The sequence below is a fragment of the Gymnoscopelus braueri genome (genome assembly GCF_963280865.1).
Source record: "Gymnoscopelus braueri genome assembly, chromosome: 4".
NCBI classification, from domain to species: Eukaryota; Metazoa; Chordata; class Actinopteri; order Myctophiformes; family Myctophidae; genus Gymnoscopelus; species Gymnoscopelus braueri.
In genome coordinates, this window is record NC_137605.1 from 4,252,197 (window position 1) to 4,253,919 (window position 1,723).

Below are 1,723 nucleotides of genomic sequence, written 5' to 3' on the forward strand. Positions count from 1 at the left end.
TGTCGTCACATACAAGCTTATGTAAAGTGTAACCTCGAGGCAAGCCCAATGATATCTCATCCGATTATTCCCGGTATTGATGCTTTAGTTAACTGCACCGTAATGGATACCAACCCGACCAGAGTTCCCCCGTCACCAAAACCATTGTCCTGACCAGACAACACCGAAGTGTTCTCCGCCACCCAATAGATCTCGGGCCCATTCTTTCCTCCGGCCGTGCTGGTGGTAGTGTCTTACATCACTCTCTACAACCAAACTATGTCCGACACCCAAGAATCCAAGACAGACCTCATAAAAAGGTTCCTAAGGTCGTATGACTGGCCAGCTAAAGGAATTGTTTTCAGAGACATCTCTCCTCTCCTGAAGGAGCCTACAGCCCTGGCAGCAGTGATCGACCTGTTTGAAGAATACGTGAGACAGAACCACCAGCAGGTGGAACTGATCGCAGGTGTAGACGCACGCGGCTTTGTGTTCGGGGCCGTGCTGGCCCAGAGGCTGGGCAAGGGGTTTGTGATGGTCAGGAAGAAAGGGAAACTGCCTGGACTCACCGTGTCGGTGTCGTACACTCTGGAATACGGCGAGGCTGAACTGGAGGTCCAGGCAGACGCCGTGGATCATCCGGGACAGAAGGTCTTGATCATCGATGACATTCTGGCCACTGGAGGGACCATGGCAGCTGCCTGTGAGTTGATGGGAAAGCAGCAGGCAGAGGTTATGGCCTGCTTGTTCGTCGTGGAACTCAAGGATCTGAATGGAGCACAGAAAATACCACATACAGTCTTCTCACTGATCCAGTACTGATACCTTCTCAACAGATAATGCAATGTTTGGATGAATATCCGCTAGAAAGTCCAAGCCAAAAGTCTGCTAGTTTCAAAACATTGTCTCTGGTGATGAGCACATTGGCTGCTTTCATATATCTCTGTTGATATATGTATGAGAAATCTGAATCACGTGTGTTTATCACATGACCAGAGTTATTGAAATATTCAGTAGCTCGGTTTTTGTTTAGCTCAAAGACAGAATGACAGAATGCCTGACATCGTGATGGTGGAGAATGTCAAACGAAGATGAATTTGTTAGTTATAATCTTGTTCATTTGAGTTCTTTAAGTTTCAGTCTGAACTAGAAAAGCACAGGTCTCCACCAGGTCAGGTAGGATATTGTGGGCCAGCAATGTTCGGAATTCGGTCTCTGTAGAAGTGATATATGCTGGTGGCGCTATAATAGGCCAATGTGAAAAGGGTGGTATGTCTTCCTCGGCCTAGTGGGAATGTGCGTGCAAAGTCAAAAAGTGCAAAAAGACGTTACAACGAGCCAATCAGGATGGACGCTGCGTTCCTGAGTTGAGGCATTTTCAGACAGATCCGTGTTGATCGCGTGACTATTATATATAGATAATGTTTACCGATTTGCGTCTGTAGGAGTAATGTAAAAAAAAAAACGTTTTGCAAAAATCTGCAAAACATAGTCTCGGCCACGCCTTCCGCCTGGCAGAGACAACTATAATAACCATGCACAAAGATAAATAATGTGTACCGATTGGTGTGTTTCTGACAAAATCTTGAAGAAAATTATAATTACAATCCTTTTTTTTTGTTGCAAAAATAAATATGCCACTTGATACTGTCTTGTTGAAGAAACTGGGATGGAGTGTCTTCCTTGGCCTAGTCCACGCAAAGTTTGATGCTGACAGGGCCAGCGGTGGACACACACACACACA

At 45.8% G+C, this 1,723-nt stretch overlaps 1 protein-coding gene across 1 annotated transcript; it reads left to right on the forward strand.

Moving 5' to 3' along the window:
• Positions 1-258: 258 nt before the first annotated feature.
• LOC308084530 (adenine phosphoribosyltransferase-like) lies at positions 259-801 on the forward strand (the record flags this gene model as incomplete). The annotated part of the gene is made up of 1 exon (XM_080427196.1): positions 259-801. One exon carries the CDS (start codon positions 259-261, stop codon positions 799-801), a length of 543 nt encoding a protein of 180 aa, XP_080283322.1.
• Positions 802-1,723: the final 922 nt, after the last annotated feature.